Raw genomic sequence first — 22477 nt, 5'->3', positions numbered from 1 at the left:
CAAACTCTGAGAACCACTAGTCAAGAATACATCGATATTCTATGTCTCACCTCTAACGTAACTGAACACACACACACACACACACACACACACACACACACACACACACACACAGAGCTGTGCTCCAAGCCCAGAAACCCAATCGCACAGGGCAGGGAGCAGTGGAGGGGTCAGGTTTTCCTTTCTTGCTGTTGGCCCAGCAAGCTGGGATCCCTCTTGCTCGGTTGCCCCAACCCACCTCACCCGGCCTCTCTTCAGCTCTCCCTCAGCAAACTAGCCCTTGGCAGTCAGCCATGACTAGGCTGGGCAAAGGTGTGTATACTTTAAAGAGAGAAGGGAGAGGAAACAGAAGTGGGGAGGATGGGGGAAAGGGAGGGGAAACAACAAATCATTCCTCTGGTAGCATTCCTTGCCCACAACAAACCTTGCCTTCTGCCCGTAACAAAAATGGCGCTCAACGTAAGCACACTTCCGGCCACGGAACCAAACAAAATCGGGCCGGGCGAAGGACCGGAAGTGGCCGCCCCCCTGGCATTCCTCCTGCCCCTTCCCAGGCTCCGGGCCTCCCCTTACGGGATGAGGCGGCCTGAGGGCTGCTGGCTCCGGTGCTGTTGCCGCTGACGAGTGGGAGCCAGGACAGTGTGAGTGCCCTCAGCCTTGGCGGCCGGCCCGTGTTCTCCGCTCGGGGTGACCTTCGTGCGGCCAGGGAGCGAGCGGGGAGTCGTGCGCCGGGCGCTCTGTGACGAGCCGCCGCCGCGGTCCTGCGGGACGGGAGCGAGCGAGCGGGGCGGCGGGCGGGTCTGGCCTGAGCGCCCGCGAGGGCCGAGCCCGGGAAGTGGGGAGCCGGGTCCGGACGCGCGCGCGGGCGGCGTGGGGTCTGGCCCGTAGCCCTGCCGCGGGGCTCCCTGGCCGCGGTGCCCTGCGCGGAAGGCCTTTCCCGAGGTAGGTGCTGTCCCGGGGCTGAAGCGGGTCTTTGCTGTCACCCCGAGCGCCCCACGCGACTCCTTCGCTCGGTTGATTCCTGACCCCCTGGAAAGCTGAGCTTTCCTCGTGCCCACTCTGCTCCATTCCAGATACTCACCAGGATTAGACTAGTGTTTAGTAGTGTTTGTTTAGTGTCTTTTTCATGAGAAGCTGCCTGGGAAAAAAGTGGTGGGTTTTTTCCTTTAAATTTGTATTCCTTGAAGTTCTTGGTAGTTTGGCTGGAAACGTCACTGCCTGCTCTAAGCCTTGCCTCCTTATTTGTTGAGATGAGAACTGCTTCTTTCTAACCGTCATTATTGAGTTGTGCTCTTGGAATTTTATTTCTTCACTCGGCATGTCCACCTCCACCCACCTACAGCTCCAGGTTGAGAAACTGAATAGCTTATTGTTTGTGAACTTGGCTTCTCACTAGCCCTGTTCCTCATATGCTTAGGAGTCACATGTAGTCGCAATGTAGCCACAGTTCGTTTCATCTCCACCAAAGGGAAATAAAGTAGAAATTGCAACCAAGATTTTGGCCAGTAGAGTTCACTTATTTTAATGGCATACCACTCAAAGGAATCTCTCATTGTCTGATTAAAACCCTTCTCTCCAAAGAACGATTATGTAAAAGGATTTTGGCAGTTGGTTGAATGATTTCATTGGGTAGTCAGTGTCGCTGGAAAGTGGCATTAATTTGCAGGTGTTTGTGATCCGGTTTAATTTGTGCATTTCTAACTTTTTATTTTCTCTCCCCAGTAACATAATGGCAGAAACTGCTTCTCCCCTGAAGCACTTTGTGCTGGCTAAGAAGGCAATTACTGCAATTTTTGACCAGTTACTGGAATTTGTTATTGAAGGATCCCATTTTATTGAAGGTTAGTTTCTCTAAGTTTTTCAAATAATTACTGTTGGAAATATACTAAGGTGCATTATTCTTTTGGCTTTAGTTACTAAACACATATATAGGGGCATTGTGCTGTATACTATGAGAGATACCATAACAAAACCCAGTTCTGCCCTCCAGAGGAGGAAGATTAAATAGTATTAATAACAACCAAGAAATAAGTGCTTGTATGTGAGGTACTATTCTAAGCACTTTATTATATTAATAATACATTAAAAACCATTAATAACTCATTTATTATACAAAATAAATTATATTTTTAATTTAAGTATAATTAAATTGAGTAAATTTAATTTTAATTGTAAGTATTTATTAGTTCATTTCAGTAACATTAATAGCTCATTTAATCCTTATATCAACATTGAGGCACAATTTTAATCACACTTATTTTACAGATTAAAAAAAACAAGGCACAGAAAAGTCAAGCAACTTGCTCAAGATCACATGGCTAGTAAATGCCCAGACTAAAAATGAGGCAGCTCACAGTTAGCCATTATACTTATCTCCTCCCCTACCCAGTTGTTAAGCCAAGATCTCAAACCTATTTATCCTTTCAAATGAGGCTGGGATGCTGTGGGAAAGAGCAAAAAAAGTTTTCCTAAAATGAATGTAACTGTTCAAACAAAGGTGAATAGGAGTGGCTTACTAGGGATTATTGCCTTGGAAATAACTGTTGAAAACTTTCCTGGTTCTTAAGATCACATGATCTTCAAGGGTACAATGAAAAGGAAGGGATTCTGTAAACTTCTCCAGTGACAGTGGGGAAATATTTGATAGGTTGGCAGAATCCTTTTCCCTCCTAACCCTCCATCAGATTTTGAGCTCCATGAGGGTAGGGATCCTACCTTATTATTGTGTCTCTATCGCCAAACCTGACACAATTCAAGTTTTGTTGGAATGAGAAAAAAAAAGTACTGGTGTAGAACCTTTATGTTTACAGTTTGGAAAGAATTTGAACTGGAACAGTGACTTTGAATAGTATTTTATTCTAAAATAGTTGATAAAAAGTGAAGAGGAAGTTAAATGTATTATCTTCTGTGTGATGAACTATGCTAAGAGCTAGTGTGTTAACCTAGATGCACAAGAACAATAGCAGCTTTAAAATCTGAATTTGATTTTACTGGTTTTAGAACCTCAGAAAAATATTACAAAAAAGACAAAGCAAATAAACTAGGAAGAGCAAGAATAAAATGTAAAACAAAGGTGAATGCAATTATACTTAAGCCAGTCTTAACTTTATTCACCAAATTACACATATTTTATTAATGCACTTGAAAAGTATGATGAGATAATGGAAAGCTTAATTTGAATTACATGAGTACTGGGTAAGCTGTATCATTGTTTGTCTCTAAGACCATTCAGATAGCCAAATGAATCTCCATGTTTTTACCTGCAAAATGAGATTATAAACATATAACTATAAGCATGTATAATCCTAAACAGAAACAAAACTGAAAGGCTTTTCTACTTTTCAAACCCAGGGTTTTTCAGTTACTCTTATCCTTGGGGGAGTGGAGGTTGGGGCTAGGGTGAGATTCACTCTACAGTTCTCTTTCATGTGAAATGAGTTATGTCATTCCTGTGGGTAGCAGACCAGAAGTGTTAAAGTAGCAAAGTCGTAACTGGCTTGGAGACCTCCTTGAACCATATCTTTGTTTCTTGGGGGTGCCCATTCAAACTTCACTCTTGGCATGTGTATCCCTCATCTCAGCCCAAGATTTGAAGATCCAGTCAGGATGGGACAGTAATAGGTGCATATTCTAGTTTCTCTGTTCAGAAATACATTTTTGTCTTAGTTGGCTGTTTTGTATTATTGAAACCTAGATAAATAATAAATACACCCTTTTGACTGGGCCCCTATAATTCTTAATAATTTTGACATTCTTTTGGGCAGGATTCTTAGGCCCATTGCAAGGAGGCACTTAACTTTTACCAAATATTCAGATATGGGCATTTTTACTTTTCAAACAGCATGTTAATATAGAACAGAACCAAAATATGTGCCTATCTTAGGTATTCCATTGTAGAATTAATATTCACTTGTATCACTTTTTCTAATACCATTGTAATTTTGCAGCAACCTACAGGAATTCAGAACTTGATCGAATAGCTACTGAGGATGACCTGATAGAAATAAAGGGGTATAAAAACAAGCTTTCTATCATTGGTGAGGTGCTGTCTCGGAGACACATGAAAGTGGCCTTTTTTGGCAGGTAATCCTTTATTATTTCTTCTTAAGGGTAGTTTCCAGAAATCAGCTTTTCCTGTGATAGCCTCAGCTTTGTTTCTGATGTTTCAGCAAGTGATATTCCTGCCCCTTCTCTCCACAACAGTTTCTGGCTATGTTAAATGGTAAAGCTATTAGCATGTAAGAGAATTTGTTCATTTTAGCTCCTGATATAAAATGAAACTTTAGGAAAGTCAATTATATTTTTATTTTTTAAGGATGCTCGTCTTTAAGAATTGGTCAATTATAAGAATAGACATACAGATAAAGATAAAATGTAATATGTGACTTACTCTTTTAAGCTTCTCTTGTATCAGGTATGTCTTCTGAAAAGATTCTCAGCCCCATGACTCCCAGAGAGAGAGTAGGAAGTGCCATTTCTTAGTGAAACTAGCTGGAGTGATAGAGTGATCTCTGCTGCAACTTCTTCATTCATTTAAGGATCATTTGTTAACTACCTGTACACCATGCATTCTGTTAGGCACCAGGGATGCAAAGACAAATGACTAGGCTCATACTTGGTTCCTCAGATATCATGTGCTATATACCAATAGGGGTATTTATGTACACACTAAACCTCATATGTCTTCTAAGCTATTTCCCATCTTAGGGCTTTAGCACTTGGAATTTCCTATGCCTAGAATTCTCTTTTCCTTGTTCTGTGTATGTGTGGCTCCTTCTCTTTCTTCAGATCTCATCCTAAATGTTACTACCTTAGAAACCTTCCCTTTTTACTCTTATTTAAAGTATTCCTTCTCAGATATTCTCTACTAAAGCACCCTGTTTATATCCTTTAAAAGTTTTACAGGGTGCTATTATTTTTGCTTATGTTTTTATCATTGCTTCTCCCACTTAACCAAATTCTGAGGGCCTTTGAAAATCAAGGATGAGGTAGGTCTATTAAAGAGGCCCTACCTCAGATTAAGGTGGAGTAAGAGTGGGAAGGAAAAGGCCTCCTGGAAGGTGATGCCTCAGTTGTCCTACTTGAGAAGGAGAAATAGGTATTAGCTGTGGATGTGAAAAATTTCCAGCCCAGATTTAAGGACATCGGACATTAGACCACATCTTGGGCTGGGTAGTGTAACAGAATTTGGGGCTGTGATTTCAAATTACCATGTGAAGAAAGAGAAGGTAAAGATAGCTTTATGAGAAAGGTAGGGTTTGTTTTCCTCTACTAGATCTTTCTGAAATGTACATTGCTAATATTTGTGTAAATCAAATTATCAACTCTTTCATGAAAAATGCCATCTGATGAAATTTTAACAAAATTTGAATTCTAGAAAGTCAGTCTTAGACCCAGTAAAAGAACAAAGTTTTACTGTTATGCTTTGTTTTTCATGATTTTGTATATTCATTCTTTAGGACAAGCAGTGGGAAGAGCTCTGTTATCAATGCAATGTTGTGGGATAAAGTGCTCCCTAGTGGGATTGGCCATACAACCAATTGCTTACTGAGTGTTGAAGGAACCGATGGAGATAGAGCCTATCTTATGACAGAAGGATCAGATGAAAAAAAGAGCGTGAAGGTATTGCATTTGACTATTGCAACGTAATGTATCTCAAACAATGCCCTCGTTTTTTGTGTGTTTTGTTTGTTTGTTTTTATATTTTTTCCATTGCTTTTCGGGGGGGGCGGGGAGACAGAAATATCAATGTGAGAGAGACACATCAATTGGTTGCTTCCCACATGGGCCCCAGCCGGGCCAGGGATCAAACCTGCAACCCAGGTACTTCCCCTTGACTGTGAATCAAACCCGAGACCCTTCCTTGTGCAGGCCAACGCTCTAACTGCTGAGTTATGCCAGCCAGGGCTGCCCTAGTTCTTTTTTAAAAAATGCGTAAGATGTCTGCAATGCTGGAGATGGAAGAACCATTAAAATATCTATTCATAGCTTTTTAAGCCGTCACTAATATTTTAAATTCTTTAAAATTCTTTTGCTTCAGAGTTAAATTACTGGGATAAGAAGCCCTGTCTACTTAAAAATATAAGTAGATTAGAGTTAAAAGCTTATTAAGTTTTTGCCCAGCCAGAGTGGCTCAGTTGGTTGAGCATTGTCCCATGCACTGAAAGGTTTCAGATTCGACCCCTCAGGGCACGTACTGAAGGCAAAAGATCGATGTTTCTCTGTCTCTCTGCCTCTCCCTCTCTCTCCCTTCCTGTCTCTAAGCATGTCGTAGGGTGGGGATTTTTTAAAAAAACTTACTAAGTTTTTAAAATAATGTTCCAATGAAAAGCTGAAGTCTTTTTAAAGAAAACTTCTAAAAATTTGGGCCCATGCAGTCTGTTTTTGACATGTTTGTTCCTTTAAGCTGTTTTATATTTGGAGTATTTAGTAAGCATATTTATGAGTAAATGCTATATAGCTTTATCAGATAAGAGCCAATGACAATTCTCTACCTTTCATAAGTTTCTTAAGGGATTCAGAGCCACTAGATTTCTTCATCTTAAAAAATTGGATGTGCCCTGCCGGGCATGGCTCAGTGGTTGAGCGTCAACCTGGGATCCAGGCGATCGGGGTTCGATTCCCGGTCAGGGCACATGCCCGGGTTGCGGGCTCAATCAATGACTCTCTCGTCATTGATGTTTCTCTCTCTCCCTCCCTCTCCTGTCCTCTCTCTGAAATCAATAAAGATATATTAAAAAAAAAACACAACAAAAAACTGGGCCCCAGTTTAAAAAAAAAAAAAATTGGATGTAAGAGTTGACTGGAATGAGAGCTATTGGTAAAGGCATTGTTTCTCACTATGGTCACTTTCTAAGTCTTAATTTCTCTCCCACAAATGCTGAAGTTCAGTGTTTGAAGATCATGCCACTTTAGTTTTTGGTAAATTGTAGGTGAATTCATGGGTGTGGTTCTTATTGAGTTTGCTGTTTGATCTTTATCAGGAAACTCAATCTGTGTAATACCCTTCAGGTTAGTTATGAGGAATGAGATGAAGTTTATGAAACTATGTCTTTAAACTTTTAAACCATACAAATGAAGGAATCAATTATTGTGTAATCAAGATTTTTAGCTAATTAGAATTCAAACTACCTGTGGCTTTAGATCCTCAAGTCGAGTGTGCTATGATATTTTAAGGTAATTATTTCTTTTTCCTAATCTCTGCACTCTATGTTCAGTCCTCTTCCTTTGTGTACTTTTAGTTTTCTCACCTACTCCAAAATTTAAATTTGTTTACCTCAAGTAGTGGCCTGCTTTAAGGTGTAAGTAGACTTTGAATCTTGGGCTCATGCTTGAGTAACTTAGTAAAAGAAATCCAACAGTAATAGCTAATACTTTATTGCACACTTGCTGTGTACCAGGAACTGTTCTAAGTACTTGTAATAACTCAAACCTCACCACAGTTCTGTAAATAGATGTTTTATTTTAACTTTATAAGTGAGGCATCAAGGTTTATACTAAAGAGTTTATAATTCTATCAAAAAGTTTATGAAAGCAATAAAAAACAACCTACCTAACATTGTTACGATGGAGATTCACCTCAACCCTGATCAGGACTGTTGTGCCCATTTGAAAATAGATGTTTCCCTTTAAAATTTGGTATAAATCACAAATGAACCATAGAGGTATATGTACTGATGCCCTTCCTTGATTAATAACATTTCTTCTGTTCCTTGTCTAAGCAATACATATTCATCTTAGAAGAGTCAGAAAGTACAAATAGACAAAGAGAAAAACTCCAAACAAAACTCACTTCTCAAAACCAATGGAAACCCTTTGGTGTAGAGTTAAATCTGTGTTTCTTTGTATTTTTAAACAGAATGGCTTTATATCATGTGCTATTTCCTGATTTGCTTTTTTTCCCTTGATATATTATAAATTTCTTTTCCTACATGTAATATCAATTTCAGGGACCGCATAGGATTCCATTGCCAAAGTTCTATTTTGGGAGCTTTTAGAATGTTTACAGCCCTGATTATTTTTGCAGAATGGTATGAGTAAACCGTTTTAAGGGTACCATTTTTTTTCTTTTTAGTAATCTTAAAAGTCAGGTTTCTCAAGATTCTCGCATGGTTTTATTTCAGATTATTTAAAGTTCTGCTTTTTGTGCATATTTGCAAAAATAAGTGTACCAAATCATAGTATTTTTATTTTTTATTGCAATTTATTACAAGTAAGTGTTTTGTTTTTTCTTTTCCTCCCACTTTAGACAGTTAATCAGCTGGCCCATGCCCTGCATATGGACAAAGACTTGAAAGCTGGCTCTCTTGTGCATGTGTTTTGGCCAAAGGCAAAATGTGCCCTCTTGAGAGATGACCTGGTTTTAGTAGACAGGTAAAATTACATATGAATTGTGTTTTCTTTTTGTAAAGGTGTATTTACAAAATAATGCTGCTTGCTTTAGCATGTAGTACATAAAAATTTAAAACGTTTGATTGCGGCTTTGTTCTTATTTTCTACATGGTTAAGGGACAGGTAAGGTGTTGGTTTTTGTATTTTAATGATATCATAAAAGTGCCAATTTATCAGTCTAATTCTAGTACAAGAAATTTCAAGGATAGTCACTTTTGTCTTATTTCTTTGTTGCTCTGTAGACTGACTTCATAGTTTGTGTAAGTGGCTGGGCCTTAGAGGTCGTCTAATTCTAGATACCTAGATAGAGAATTCTAAATAGGTAACTTTTAAAACTAGTAATGAATTTATTCTTGACAGTTCGTGTAGCTTTTTATTGTTCAAGAATTAATCAAGTACTTTTGGAATTTTTTTCCAACTCTTCTCCACTAATCTTCATTTATTTATATATCTTAAATCATCCTACTACACTGGTGCTTAATAAAATGATAGTGCATATCTGTCAAGCAGTGGCATTTACCAAAAAAGGTAGTTAAATGATTTTTTAAAAAATTTGATGTGTTCTTTTGTTTTCTTCAGTTAAAATTTCAGTGCTCTGTGGAACCCATTTTGTTTTTGAGGACGGGCATTCTTTTTAATTGGAAGACTGTTTCAAGTAACCAATGGGAATAGCTCAGATGAGAGAGAAAATGCTTGTGAAATAAAACTACTTGGTTTAAATGTAGTAATATTAGCTAATTAATTTTGCTTTATTTCATGGTTAGAATGTATCTATGGCGCCAACCTGTCAACTTGCCATCTTGTCTCAGGACACATCAAGCCAGCTTGATAGATAGCTGCACTATAATTTTTATAGTATAGGTTGTATACTATATTTACATCTAGTAGAGGGTGTTTTATTTTTCATTATTTATGCTTATAAGCACCTATTCTTTTCTGAGCTGTACTGGATGTAGCTGCTAGCACCTTCATTTTTGATTATGCATTAGCCTAGTTTGTTTTTTTAGTACTTACTTTTTAGCTTTCCAAAGCATAAACATTTAAGAGATTAAACTGTTGCCCTGGCTGGGTGGCTCATTTGGTTGGAGCATCGTCCAGTACACCAAAAGGTTGAAGGTTCGATTCCTGGTCAGGGCATATACCTAGGTTTCGGATCCTGTCCCCCGAAGGCAACCAGTCGATGTTTCTCTCTCACATTGATGTTTCTCTCTCACACTGATGTTTCTCTCTCTCCCTCCTTCCCCCCTCCTTTTTTCTCTCTAAAATAAATCAATAGAAAACATATCCTCATGTGAGGATTAAAAAAAAAAGATTCTTTCTTAAAAGAAAAAAGAGATTACTTGCTTTGTTAAAAGCCATGAGGTTATTTGTCTTTAGTAAATTTTTTTTAGCATTTGTTGTCAATTGGATAGCCTCTGGAAGTTCCTTGTCAGCAGAGTAAATATAGAAAATTATTTAAAGCACAGGTTCTCATCTTGCCACAGCGCTTTCTTATAGGTGAGAAAGTAATGTAAATCTCCTAGGCTTCATACTGATGACTGGTAGAAATTCTATCCTTTAGACTTTATAAACTTCATAAAAGTTTTAAAAATTGTCTTTAAGAAATGTTATATAATTTTTATTTTGTTTCCATTAGTCCAGGTACAGATGTCACTACAGAGCTGGATAGCTGGATTGATAAGTTTTGCTTAGATGCTGATGTCTTTGTTTTGGTTGCCAACTCTGAATCAACATTAATGAACACGGTAGGATTTAATCATATTATTATGATTCATGGAAGGAAATGAAATGGTGTCTGTTTTAATTCTGAAAAGTGAGGGAAATCCAAATATTGGATTTAAAAGAACTTCTGATATCAAGGGTGAACAAAGGGGTTTGTGTTTCCATGGGACTAGAAGAGCTGATTCTGGTCTTGAGTGTTCCTAGGGTTTGATGGCACTAGCTTCTACTGAATCTTTGAGTTCAAGGCACGATGCATGTGTATTGTTGACCTTCACTGTGGTTATTTGCCAGTTTCAGAGGGAATGGGCACCAGAATTGTTAGTATACTGACTTGTCATGAATAAAGTATAACACCACCACCTCAAACCTCCCTCTCCCCACCTGCCAATCTGGCAGGCAAGGCTTTTCTAAAAGAGTTTTCTCAACCCTTTCCTAGCTTATCTTGTGTATATACTAAACTTTTGTTGAACTTAGATTATTTATCCCAAATTTCTAGATTCATCCCAAATAACTTTCCAGATTTTTAGATAATCTGATACTGTATCTAAAACTATACTACTATTTTTAAAAGCTGTTATTCATCAAAAGCATACAAATGGTCAAATGCCATTATAACCTAGGTGTTACCAGCAAGACCTTTGCTTTGTCGAAACGTTATTAATGCTTGTATGACCAGTAGCCCCTACAAACAATCTGTACCACATAGAGCAGGCTGCTGTGACAACATTGACAGTCGTTTATAACCTGATGGTATAAAAAATAGATAAATGTTTATTTAAAACCTGTGTTACAATAACTCCGTTATTGAGGTGTTGGATAAACAAACTTTATGTTCTGACTTTGGTACCTTTGTTTATGCTGTACTTTGCCCATAATTCTTCCCTCCTTTGAACTTTTCATTTCAAAAAGCCCTGTTGTCAGTACTTTCAAGCCCATCTTTATCACCACTTCCTTTTTTATGGAGCTTTTCATCATTTCAACTAGATATGGTGTCACCCTCCTTTGAATAGTCCAAGCATTTATTTATAGTATTTTTGGCACATACCTTTCTCTATTGCTTATTATGATGTGATATACATGGGTCTTAGTCTAAATCTTAAAAGAGATTGGAGGTAGCTTTTTGAAAATTTGGACTGTCATACAGCAATACCTTTTATGTCCTATATATAGCAGAAACAGATAAAATATTTGTTAAATTGAATTTCCAAAAAGACTTATGGCAGGAGCAGGAAAATCTTCACTTTTCCTCTTTTATGTTTTAATTTTCTCATCTTAGAAAAATTTAATGCTTGTAGTGCTTTGGGATCCTTCATCAATGGGTGTTTATCACTGTTGTCTAAATGGTTCCAAATTTTAGATTACAAGAAAGCCTCAATTATAAATAGAAATATAAAAATTGCTTTTAAAAGTGAGCATACTCTTGGCCATTTTATGTTTTTTAGGAAAAACAGTTTTTTCACAAGGTAAATGAGCGACTTTCTAAGCCTAATGTTTTCATTCTGAATAATCGTTGGGACGCCTCTGCATCAGAGCCAGAATATATGGAAGATGTAAGTTTTTTCCCCCCTGAATATTTGAAATGTAGTCATGTACATTGTTATCTGAGGAAACTGTATTCCTGTAGTAAAGCACATGATAAGCAGCAGTTCTTCTCTCACTTGAGAAAATATAATTATAGGAAATATGTAGTCAGTATTTGATATAGACAAGTGTTAAGCTACTTTGAAGAAAAATTGTTTTATAAAAGTACTATCTAATCATTTTAGATCTTGAAGCTTCTGTTTTCTTTGTTTTAATTTTTTAATTGAAGTATGACATACTAGAAAAGTGTACAAATCATAAATATCCAGCTCAGTTAAATTTACAAATTTGCACAGATCCAGATCAAAAAGCAGAACATCACACCCCAGGAATCCCTCTCTTCCATCCTCTATTCTTTCTCCCAAGGATAATCACTTAGGACTTTTAACATCCTAGACTGATATTTCCAGTTGCTCAACTTTATGTAATAGAGTCATATTGTATCTACTTTTTTGGTCAGGTTTCTTTTGTTCTACATTATTTGTGATACGCAGTCACACTGTTGTGCACAGTTGAAGATCAGTCTCACTGCTATATAGTGTTTCATCCTGTGATTGACTACCATTGATTTATTCATTCTGCTAGTGATGGGCATATGGGTAAACTACCTGTATTTACTTATTTGGATAATGGTGCTGTGCATATTCTTATATATGTCCTTTCGTAACACATAGGTATGTATGTCTTTTGAGTATATACCTATGGTTCTCAATGTGAGGGGTTGGGCAGTTTTGAGCCCAAGGAATATTTAGCCATGTCTGAAGACATTTTGTTGTCACAACTGAGGGAATGTGCTACTGACATCTAGAGGGTAGAGGCTAAAGATAATGAGACTAAATCACAGAATAGCCCCCCCCCCCCCAACCATAGACTTACCTGACTCAAAATGTTAATGATGCAGAGCTCAGTAATCCATGAGTATCTAGGAGTAGAATCTCTGGATTACAGTTTAAGAATATGCTGTTTTAGTAAACACAGCCCAAGAGTTTTCTAAAGTCCTTATACCAGTTTATACTCCCATCAGCTGATTGAGAGTTTCACATGATTTATGTCCTCACCAACACTTGGTATTTTAGTCATGCTGGTGGTTTTAGAAACTTTTTTTTAAAAAAAATAGAGCCCTGGTTGGTATAGCTTAGTTGGTTGCAGTCCATACACAGAATGGTTTCAGGTTCGATTCCTGGTCAGGGCACATACCTAGGTTGTGGGCTTGATCCCTGGCCCTGGTCAGGATGGGTGTGGGAGGCAACTGATCAATGTTTTTCTCTCACAGCGATGTTTCTCTCTTTCTCCCTTCCCCTCTCTCTCAAAATCAATGAACATGTCCTCAGGTGAGGATTAAAAAAATAAAAAATGGAAAAGAATAGAGTATCTGGCATTTGGTCTATAAATAATGTTTATTTAATTTGCTTGACACTACTTTTTCTGATATTAATAGTATGTTTATTGTAAAAAATATATATAAACACATAAAAAATTAAAATTTACACTATTTTTTAAATATGTTTTTATTGATTTTAGAGAGAGGAAGGGAGAGGGAAAGACAGAGAGAGAAACATTGGTCATTGCCTCCCTTATGAACCCCAACTGGGGGCCAAATCCCCCATTTGCCAGGGCTAAAATTTACATTATTCCACTATGGTTCACATGTTAGAGTATTTGCTTTCATTGTACCTCACACACCCAAAATTAGAATTTTGCTTAATTTGAAGCTTTATATTCTGGTATTATTAACTCTTGTTTTATAATCACACTCTTTCAAATTGGGGTCTTATTTAATAATCAGAGAATTAGGAAGTATCACCCACAGATAGTTTTTTTCTATTCTTAGGTAGCTTAATTTTATTAAATATTAAAATAGGGATTTCTTATCATAGCCGTAATGCTAAAGGCTACTACCAAACCCTAACTAATTCTAACCCTTAGTCCTCGTTTTAATACCCAGGCACTAATCTTAAACCTAACATTGCAACTCTAATCCCTACCTAATGCATTCTCCCCAACTTTAATTCCCAGTGTTTTTAAGAAGAGAAATACACTTTTTATGTCCTGACTTCAAAATAAAAATAGCTTCATTGTAGCAAATTTATTGTAGCACTTATTTCCTGGTTTCAAAGGTATTAATAGCTTCATTGTGGAAGATAAGAAAAGTATAAGCAAGAAATAAAAATGCCACTCAGCCACTCATTTTTGTAGGTGTTGGCCTGCATGTTACCTATTAATTTATATATATATATATATAGACACACACATATATACTTCATTTTGTTGTTGTATAATCATGTACATCCTTAATACAGAATTAGGAATGTCTTCCCATGCCATTAAGTACTAATGTCTGTCTACGATGTGTTTTATAATAGCTGTGTAATATTTGATGGTCTATCAGAATTTTAAATTAAATGTTTAAAGGAAGAATCATTACTTTAGGTTAAGAGACAGAAATTTCCTGTCAGCAAATATCAAACTTTAATTATTAGAAGTATAATTAAAATTTGTTAAGTATATGAGAACTATTGCTATGATATCACTACAAATGGAGTTTAGGTCTATAGCTATTGGTTATAGTTATATTTGTCTAATTATTAGAATTCTTTTAATACCTGGTTTTGCTCTAGGTACGCAGACAGCACACAGAAAGATGCCTACATTTTTTGGTGGAGGAACTCAAAGTTGTGGATCCTTCAGAAGCACAGAACCGTATTTTCTTCGTTTCCGCAAAGGAAGCTCTTAGTGCTAGAATGCACAAAGCACAGGGGATGCCAGAAGGTGGTGTGTATTCATTATAGATTCCCTTTTAAAATATAAGTAAAGATTATAAAAATGGCATTCCAGAAATCCTACCTCACTATATATACTAGGTCTTAAAATCTTCACCTAACTGTTACAGGTGGGGCACTTGCTGAAGGATTTCAGGCAAGATTACAGGAGTTTCAGAATTTTGAACAAATCTTTGAGGTAGGAATTTTTTGAATGTGTTGGCTAATATAAAACTCTGACATTGGATGGAGAGTGATCATAATCTATTTTCACTATTTATCTTTGTTAATAACCATACTGTTATTTAGTAAAGTTACATAGCAAGTGAAACAAGGAAAGTTTGAAGAGTGGAAGTCCCTGCAAAATAGATGATCCATAAGAATTAAGAATTAAAGATTCTAATTTCTTTCTTATTCTTTTTTCTTATGCATTTGCATTTAAATGAGAAACTACTTTCTAATATTTCTTGTGTTGTGCATTGAGGGAAGTTCTCTATATTGAGTAATTTGGGGCAAGACTAATCAAATGCAGTTGCTGTTGGAATGGATAATAGAGCAAAGTGAAGATCGTCTTTTTTTCTTTTGTACCATAGCATTTATAGAGAGAGATAGAACATAGTTGATGGCATTTGATGAAATTGTATTACTTTTCTAAACTGTGTTGCCACCTGTTAATTCTCCACATTTTATGCTATATGCCCTAAACACATGAATGAATACAAAAATAAAGATCTGTACTTTAGGAATCTGGTAGGAATTGCTGAGACACACATATGGCTAATGTGTATGCAGCATTGAGGAGGGAGGATACTTTGTGTCTTGGTGTAGGTGTTTTATTCAGAGACAATAAAATTTATCCTGCATTTGACTGAAAAATTCCTTAGATGTTAAAAGACATAAATGTTAAAAGACATCTAAACTCTTATTTAGCCCTAGTTAATCTAGCTCTGCCTGGATTGCATATCCTCACCCAAGAATGAACACAGACTGCAGAACTGAAAAACTTCATCTGTAGTTACTCTTCCTTATAAGTAGTAACTGCCTTAATGTTGACATGAATGTCGAATGTACTAGGCAGAATTAAATATTTGTTCACTATCTACCATCTTTAATTTGGTTAGAGGCAGAAAGATGATTAGGTAGGTGAAGAAGAAGTGTTTAAAAAAAAAACCCACTACCAGCTATCTTGGTAGGATCTCTCTAATTGTTCAGAGACCCCTGGGATATTAGAAGATATCCTCTCAAGTTAGGCCATAGGATACGTGAAGTCTCAGTTACTGAAAGACCAGTGCTGTCTATTTTCTTTCCCTTTTGCTTTTGAGATTTAATGCTCTTGTTATTCTATCCATGGGGAAAATATTGGGGAGAGGATCTATTGTTCTGTTTCCTTCGTCTTTCCTTATTTATTGACCTTTTCCTTCTTCCCATTCCTTTCCTTCCCTTCCCTTCCCTTTCCTTTTTGTCACTGTTTTCTCCTACCAAACTATATACTATTCTCTTACACATTTATATTGGTTTCTGGTACAGTTTTGCTCTCCCAAAAACAGCTCCTTGAAGAGGTGAGGATGAGAAGAATTAGAGATGTACTATAGAGCACAGGTTCCCAAACCTGGCTGATCTTGTGAATCACATGAGGTGCTTTAGAGATCTGCAGATTCCTGACCTATTCCAGAGACTGATCCAGTGGGGCTAGGATGCACCTAGGAATCTGTATGTATTCAGAGCTTTCCAACTGATTACAATAAACAGATTTAGGAGCTATTCTTTTTTATGTTTGTAGGAGGAAATTGACAATTTACTTGTTTTTGTTTTTGTTTTTTGTTGTTGTTGTTAATCCTTACCTGAGGATATTTTTCCATTGATTTTTTAGAGAGAGTGAAGGGTGGGGGATAGAGAAAGAGAGAAACATCCATGTGAGAGAGCAACAGACACAATGATTGGTTGCCTCCCACACGAGCCCCAACTGGGGCCAGGTACATGGAATCTCCAGGTACATGCCTTTGACCAGGAATTGTGGGAATCCAACCCTCGACCCTTTGGTCTGTGGGCGGACACTCTAACCGCTGAGCTACACAGGCTGGGGCAGTTTACTTTTTTTTTTTTTTTTAATATATCTTTATTGATTTCAGAGAGACGGGGAGAGAGAGAGATGGAAATATCAATGATGAGCCCAGCCGGGCGTGGCTCAGCGGTTGAGCGTTGACCTAGGATCCAGGCGATCGGGGTTCAATTCCCGGTCAGGGCACATGCCTGGGTTGCAGGCTCGATCAATGACTCTCTCATCATTGATGTTTCTGTCTCTCTCTTTCCCCCTCCTTCCCTCTCTCTGAAATCAATAAAGATATATATTTTATATATATATATATGTATCAATGATGAGAGAGTCATTGACTGGCTGCCTCCTGCATGCCCCACCCTGGGGATTGAGCCTGCAACCCTGGCATGTGCCCTGACCAGGAATCAAACCGCGTTCTCCTGGATCATAGGTTGATGCTCAACTGCTGAGCCACACCAGCCAGGCAGTTTACTTTTCTTATTGTAAAAGTTCGCTTGGAAACCTAAAAATTATATGCAGAAAAAAACTACTTATGAGCTTTTAAATAAACTCATGGAGAATGTCAGGATTTAGAATTTGAAACTTTTGTTTAATTGAAACTATTATAGATCTAAACTGAGAATCAGATAGCCCCACCATCGTGGCTTAGCAATTGAGCATCAACCTATGATCCAGGAGACTGTGGTTCGATTCCTGGTCAGGGCACATGCCCAGGTTTCGGGCTCGATCCCCAGCAAGGGTCGTGCAGGAGGCAGCTGATCAATGACTCTCTCATCACTGATGTTTCTCTCTCTCTCCCTCTCCTTTCTTCTCTTTGAAATAAAAATCTTTTTTTTTAAAGGCATTGCTATAAAAAAAAATAATAAAATAAGAATCAGATAGAAATAATTTGAATTTATCTAAAATAATCAGATGGGCCAAAAATTTTGCCTTAGTGTCCAAAGCATTTTAAGTTGCATTGTTTTTTGCTTTTTGTTCTTTTTTTGAAGAAGGAAACTTCATTTAGTGCAAGCAGCTCAATGGCAATACAGCATGACTGTGAAAATGGCACTGCTGTGGAACAGCTCAGTAGTGCTACAGAGCAACTGTGAAAACAGCATGGCTGTGAGGCTGCTCAGGGCCAGGTGGCTTTGGGGCCAGGACCCTCGTCAGCTTGGCCGTTCCACAGTAGTCCACACTAGTGTGTGCTGGTCTTCTCCTGGAGATGTTTTTGGTGTTTCAGCTCCAGTCCGGGAAATGCAGTCTTCAGTATTGGTGGAAAGTGTGCTCTGCTTTTTGTCCTTTAAGAAAGAATTTAGGGCTGTGAATTTCTCTGTGAATGTAACTTTGGACATATTTCATGGATGTCAGTATCCAGTTTAGTCTTCATTGTTTATCTTTTATTTATTTATTTTTAAATACATCCTTATTGATTTCAGAGAGAGGAAAGGAGAGGGAGAGAGAGAGATAGAAACATCAATGATGAGAGAGTCATTGATCAAGTGCGAAACCTGGACATGTGCCCTGACCGGGAATCGAACCCTGATCACCTGGATCCCAGGTGAACTCTCAACCACTGAGTCATGCCCCATCGGGCTCTTCATTGTTTATTTTTAACTATAGTTTTTAGAATATCCTGTTTAACACAGGAGTTAAAATTCAGATTTTCTTTTTATCCAACTTTTGTTTATCAGTCTTTTGGTTTCTTTGCATTGTGCTCACAGAATATGGATTTTATACACATTTTGTCTTCATTTTAAAAATTTCCACTTTTGTAGTCTTATGATTTTTGTGAAAAGAAAAATTATGCCAAATTCATCATTTTTATTGAACAGTCTGATCTTTGCCATGGACTTCTTTGAGATTAATTTTGTTCAAAGGAACTAAATATTAATGAGCAAACATAGAGTACCAAATTAAATCAAGTAAAATCAATCAAGAACATCAACATTGCCCAGTCGGGCGTGGCTCAGCAGTTGAGCATTGACCTAGGATCCAGGAGATCTTGGTTCGGTTACCGGTCAGGGCACATGCCTGGGCTGCAGGCTCAATCCCCAGTCGGGGGCGTGCAGGAGGCAGCCGATCAATGACACTCTCATCATTGATATTTTTATCTCTTCCTCTCCCTTTCTCTCTCTGAAATCAATAAAGGTATATTTAAAAAAAAAAAAAATCAACATTAATTCTATTAATATGCTTGATTTCTGTTTTCAATTTGTATTTGGATAGGTGTATATTCTACAAGCCATTGAGAAATCTAAATCTTACGCTCAATTATTTGGCCATTAACTTCTTTTTTTCTTTTTTTTAAAAATATATCTTTATTGACTTCAGGGAGAGGAAAGGAGAGGGGGAGAGAGAGAGAGAAACATCAATGATGAGAGAGTCATTGATTGGCTGCACCCGCAACCCGGGCATGTGCCCTGACCGGGAATCAAACCCTGATCGCCTGGATCCTAGGTCGACGCTCAACCTCTGAGCTATGCCCAGCTGGGCTGGCCATAACTTTTTAATAATTTTGGTTGTATGATGGGAAAAAAGATATAAAATAATTCTTCTGTAAAATGTCAGTGAATTTGTTGTAAAGAACATTCCTGGGATAACTGGTAAAATTTGAAAATGGACTTTGTGTTAGGTTAATAGTATTGTCCCAGTGATATATGTTCTGAATACAATAATTGTTTCATGGATCTGTAGTAGACGTGTTAATGTATTTAGTAGTAAGGTTGTGGTGGCTACAGTGAACTGTCAGATCATTCAACAGGAATATGTGCACACACACAGGAATATATACAAATACATATATCTCTCTATATAGACATAACTATATATCTGTATGGAGAGCCAGAGTAGGAAAAGTAAACAAATGAGGCTGAATGTTAACATTTGGTATATTTACTTGAAAGGTATATTATATTGGTGTTCTTTCTTACACTTTCTTGTCATTTAAAAATATTTCAAAATAAGTTGAGAGTGGTGAGTAGTAGTATGTTATTGAGTTTTTGGAGTCTATTATCAAGGGGGTCTTGACAAGTTCATTTTATGTTTTAATTACATGTAAATATTTACTTGTGTAGCTATGTGTGATTACTTACCAGCTGGCTTCTTTAGGTGTTTTTAGAAAATCAGAAAACTATCTTGAGATATGATTATTGTTTTGGTTCTAAATCTTTAATAAATTGTAAAACAGCCTAAAGGATACCTTGGCAAGATGGAATTTAAATTGTTTTCATGTAGTATTTTGAACTTCTCCTTGGAAAATTGGAGTTCCTGATAAATATATTTCCCATGAAATTCAAAAGCATTAGTCTATGAAATGTTTTGAGAAATAATTCAGTATAATAGAGTATTTCTTTTGCAGGTTGACTCAATATTTTTATCATCAGTGGGAGCACCATTGTGGGATACTTTTTATTAGAAGATTGCCTGTTTTCTTCTCTATACTTATTCATCATTGTATATTTTTTAATCAAGAAGTAACTTTTGTATTGCCTAATAACTTTTGGAAGTTTTTTTTCCTGTCTAGTCTAGCTCTAGTACTGTGCTGTTATCTATAAATTGAAGTCTTCATTGCTGATTTCTAGATCTGCTTCATCGAGGAACATAGAATTTCTTTTAACTGTTTTTTCCTTTTAAAAACATTTTAATACTTTTATTATAGTTTTTGTGGAGGTTAATATGGCAATTTATGAGACAGTTATTTAAAGTAAAACAAGTTTTGGCTGTTAAAAATAGCAGTTTACACTTTAAATGTTTAATACTGTGTAGTTACTGGTGGTTTTTGCTTTGGCATGTACTGAATAGTAATGCTCTCACTTCCTACTACCAGTCCCCTCAGGATTAGTGATATGGAGTATGTATAAATGAACTTAACCATCAGCAAAAGTGAGGCTATGCAATGGAAGAGAGTAATGGTCTCTGGGTTAAAGCTTTATAAACTGTTAACTAAAATGAATTATCCTCATGTGCTTACAGCTAAAGAGATGATTTTTGTTGTGTGTTCTATACCTCAAAAAAACACTGAAGAAGGCAACTAAAGTGGCAGAGGAGATTTTAAGTCTTAAAGAAATGAACAAATGACCATTTTAGAGACCTGAAGGCTACGCATAGGTTATAAATAGTACATTGAATGAATGTGTAACATATTGATTTCAAGATAATATACTATATAGGACTAGAGTATTAAATGAGTACCTTTAAATCCTGAAAACTTTTTTTTAATTGATTTTTAGAGATTCGCCACCTCCTGCACACCCCCTGCCAGGGGATTGAGCCCACAACCAGGGCATGTGTCCTGAACAAGAATCGAACTAACAGCTTTTTGATGCTTGGGACGATGCTCAACTGAGCCACGCCAGCCAGGGCTAAATCCTGAAAGCTATTTTAATGAAGGATAGTGATAACTTTAGGAAGTAATAACCACAATTTTGTACTAGTTATATATATATATATATATATATATATATATATATATATATATATATATATATATACACACACACACAAAGAGGTTAAAAAAGGTGAATTCAAAAAAAATATTGGAGTTGGCATATATCCCTAATTTTTAAAAATTCATCAAAGAAAATAAACATGGCCTACAAAACATCTATTGTAGTTGTGACCCAGACGAACTTAATCAAACCTGGGCCCTTCAGTCGGCAGGCTGACGCTCTGACCACTGAGCCAAGCTGGCCAGGGCCAGAGTTTTAATTTCTGTGAAGTAAATATGAAAGGCTGATTTAATTTAATGATTTTGCAAACATACCATAAATATTTTAAATAACAAGTAGTATGCACATATATTAAAATTGAAACTAAAATTTCACAAACATCTATCACTATATGTGATACATTCTGATGTATTCTCTTCTATTTAAAAAAACACTGGTCATGAAAGTCTGATTTGTACAACTATTAACAAGTTGTGAGGTGCATTTGGCTTAAAGGTAAAACAAATGAGATAGGGCATCACTGTAGATCAATGGCAATAACAGGATTATTTTTGAAATAGTTGTTGACTTTTTCTATATACAATTTAAAATATTAGGTTGGTTGTTATTAAAGAGTATTTTTCAAATTTTCCAAATTTTAATCTGCAAAAGTCCTTTATAGTAACCGTATGTGAATCATAGCATTCAACTAATTTTTTAGCATGGTAGAATTCTAATTCACAATCCAAGAACTTTATTAGGGCATCTGTTGCAAGTATGAGAAAAATATAGACTAGAAGTAGATTAAAGGTGATAATAAAATTAGTAATTATAAAAGAAAACCTTTTTAAGCACTGAAACTAGTACCCTGTTATTTATTCATTTTAAAAAATAATATAGTGAAAACCATTGCACATTACTGTGTAAAATTACACAAAGATTTGAACTTGCTGTTTGAAAGCCCTTTTTACTTTTGCATCTTTGTAATTTTTTTAACCTTTGTAATTTTAAGTTGTGTTTATCATGCATTTATTTTCTTTCATAATTTCTGTTTTGTTTAAAGTTATAAACAGCAAGTTTTTGTGTTTAAATTCCTAAAACTGTTGGGATGGAATTACAGTAATGTGTTATGGCTTGGGCCCCTCGCAGGAGTGTATCTCGCAGTCAGCAGTGAAAACAAAGTTTGAACAGCACACTATCAGAGCTAAACAGATATTAGATACTGTGCAAGACATAATGGATTCAATAAACGTGGCAGCAGCAGAGAAAAGGTATGAATGCATTTATTGCAAAAAAAAATGTAAGTTTTTGTGTCAGTATGAATTCCTTAAACTAGGATTTTAAATTGTTACATTATAAATACTTTTCCTGCTAAAGTCAGCCTTGTGGATTTAGCTCGCATCTACTTGCATGTTTTAAAATGAACATTAAATGTAAATATTTCTTCTATTTATTTTTTGAACACATCGTTTGCATTCCCTGGATCAGTATTGTGTGTGAGTTGTGGTTTTAAAATGTTTACTGGGTTTAAAATGTCTGTAAAGCAGTGGAAGAAGGAT

At 36.7% G+C, this 22477-nt stretch overlaps 1 protein-coding gene across 2 annotated transcripts in view; it reads left to right on the top strand.

The window, feature by feature from the left end:
* Nucleotides 1–544: 544 nt before the first annotated feature.
* The window catches only part of MFN1 (mitofusin 1), a 33549-nt gene continuing 11616 nt past the window's right edge, over nt 545–22477 (top strand). Inside the window, exons 1-10 of one of the 2 annotated variants that reach the window (XM_016218067.2) lie at nt 545–641; nt 1723–1841; nt 3948–4083; nt 5460–5622; nt 8249–8373; nt 10028–10136; nt 11556–11663; nt 14313–14463; nt 14585–14652; nt 22068–22189. In XM_016218067.2, the coding sequence (XP_016073553.2) occupies nt 1730–1841; nt 3948–4083; nt 5460–5622; nt 8249–8373; nt 10028–10136; nt 11556–11663; nt 14313–14463; nt 14585–14652; nt 22068–22189 (1094 nt within the window). In that variant the 5' untranslated portion in view covers nt 545–641; nt 1723–1729. Of the gene's footprint in view, nt 642–1722; nt 1842–3947; nt 4084–5459; nt 5623–8248; nt 8374–10027; nt 10137–11555; nt 11664–14312; nt 14467–14584; nt 14653–22067; nt 22190–22477 lie in introns of both variants that reach the window. The other variant, XM_016218066.2, reaches the window with a different exon arrangement.

The sequence above is a fragment of the Miniopterus natalensis genome, chromosome 6 (genome assembly GCF_054644295.1).
Source record: "Miniopterus natalensis isolate mMinNat1 chromosome 6, mMinNat1.hap1, whole genome shotgun sequence".
NCBI classification, from domain to species: Eukaryota; Metazoa; Chordata; class Mammalia; order Chiroptera; family Miniopteridae; genus Miniopterus; species Miniopterus natalensis.
Note: the sequence above shows the minus strand (reverse complement) of the source record. Positions and strands in the feature narration are given on the sequence as shown.